Below are 2001 nucleotides of genomic sequence, written 5' to 3' on the forward strand. Positions count from 1 at the left end.
TTTATAACTTAGTATTACTTGAAAATCACAGGGGTAAAGTCTACCCAAAGAAATCTATAAGCAAGTGCCCTGAGGGGCTCTTTTATCCCAAGCAATATGTAAATTGAGGCACAATTTCCTCTTTAAAGGTCATGGTTTCCCTTTTCAGGCAACACCCACCAACACAAAGTTTGTGCATCAACCAGAATCCTTTCCTATCTATTACACTCCATTCATTTGAGGGAGCAACAATGTTCCTGTGGCTAAACCTGGTGTCCTTACTAGCACTCCTCAGAGGTATTTCTGCTCTCTGTATACAGCTTATTTTCCATTTTAGTTCTTGTGTACAGGGAGCTCACTGAAACTCCTTTCTTTTTAGGAGCCCAATCTCAAGTACAGTTGGTGGAGTCTGGAGGGGACGTGAGAAGGCCTGGAGGGTCCCTCCGTCTCACCTGCCAAGCCTCTGGATTCACCTTCAGCAGCTATGCTATGAACTGGGTGAGACAGGCTCCAGGGAAAGGACTGGAATGGGTGGCCTTTATACATACAAGATCAACTCCCATTTACTACTCAGACACAGTGAAGGGCCGCTTCACCATCTCCAGGGATGATGCCAAAAGCCAGATTTATCTGCAAATGAACAGCCTCAAAGCTGAAGACACGGCAGTCTATTACTGTGCGAGAGACACAGTGAGAGGAAGTGAATCTGGAGCTTGGCAAAAACCTGCCATTCATCAGAGCAGCCCTGCAAGTCCGTTCAGCCCCACAAGGGTGCCTTTTTCAATGAGGGGAACCTGAGGAAGTGCCTGATTGTCAGGAGGAAGAAAGAGATGATCTTGATAACTGTGGTTTGGAAGCTGTTTTCCAATTGGAGGGAGGGGAGGAAACCAAATAAATCTCAGTAAAGGAAATAAATTGAGTAATTAAACAGGAAAAAAAATCTCCTGAAAGACAGCAATGGCAAAGTGCTCACAAGTTTTGCTCTCAGAAAATCTTTAGAAAAATAAAAATGTCTTCCTTAATTAGAACTCTTTATTATTTTATTGGATTTGTTTCGGTGTCAGTTTGCCTGTTTACAAAGTGATCTGGGTTCAGGAAAAACAACAACAACCTTGAATGAAATGTAGCCCTTTAGTATCATGACAGAAGACAGGAAATGAAACTTTATGATCATCTTTTTAAATCTCCAAACTGCCATACAACTTTTGAGGAAACATCTGGACCTAAAGAATCTCCTTGGAGAATTAGGAAGATGCATCCCCTCCTCACTTTTGACACTGGGGGGCAATGTTGTCGCATGAAACCCCATGGCCTCTGGATCTTGTGGATGTGGGGTAGGGAATACAGTAAAAGAAGTCACATCATATATTCTCTCATTGTGGAGCATGACCATTTTTTATGTTATTTCCATAATAAGTTACTGAAACATCTTATGAAAAAATTACGTTGCAGGAGGGGATAATTCTCATCATGAAGTTTAATGTATTTTCTATAAAATGTTTTTTTATATATAAAATGATGTACTTATGTTTGACGTTACTTCATTTTTTCCATGATATGCAAACAACATATATATCATGCATGTACATGTACATACACATACATGCACATACATACATGACCTAAAACAAGATGGATCAATGACATAAGCAAGTATTGTGATCCCAATTGGCAAAAGAAATCTCAGGAATCTATTGGTTGGAAATGTGTGGAAGAGGCCTTCATCCTGCACTGGACAGACCGTGGCTAAACTGATGATGATGATGATGATGATGATGATGATGATGATGATGATGATGATGATGATACACACACACACACATTCACACACATGAATATAGTATATCATCATCATTTTATGTATCATATTTACCATATGTATAAATGGTACTGTAGAGTGTCTCCTGCTTGAGCAAAAGGTTGGACGACAAGACTCCAAGGTGCCTTCCAACTCTGTTATTCTGTTATTCCTGCTATAAAATATTTACTAAACTCAGAAGTGCTGTTCTGTTCATTTTCTAT

The 2001-nt window shown here is 39.8% G+C and overlaps 2 gene segments (V, D, J or C); both read left to right on the forward strand.

The window, feature by feature from the left end:
• Positions 1-37, forward strand: part of LOC107298722 — a 3969-nt gene extending 3932 nt beyond the window's left edge. The window contains 1 exon segment of the V gene segment in view: positions 32-37. Coding sequence covers positions 32-37 — 6 coding nt within the window.
• Positions 38-153: 116 nt separating this feature from the next.
• On the forward strand, positions 154-777 carry LOC107298723. The segment is given in 2 exon segments: positions 154-276; positions 359-777. Coding segments are annotated over 2 exon segments (465 nt in total).
• The last annotated feature ends 1224 nt before the right edge of the window (positions 778-2001 follow it).

The sequence above is a fragment of the Protobothrops mucrosquamatus genome, unplaced genomic scaffold (assembly GCF_001527695.2).
Source record: "Protobothrops mucrosquamatus isolate PMUCROS unplaced genomic scaffold, P.Mucros_1.0 scaffold4225, whole genome shotgun sequence".
NCBI classification, from domain to species: Eukaryota; Metazoa; Chordata; class Lepidosauria; order Squamata; family Viperidae; genus Protobothrops; species Protobothrops mucrosquamatus.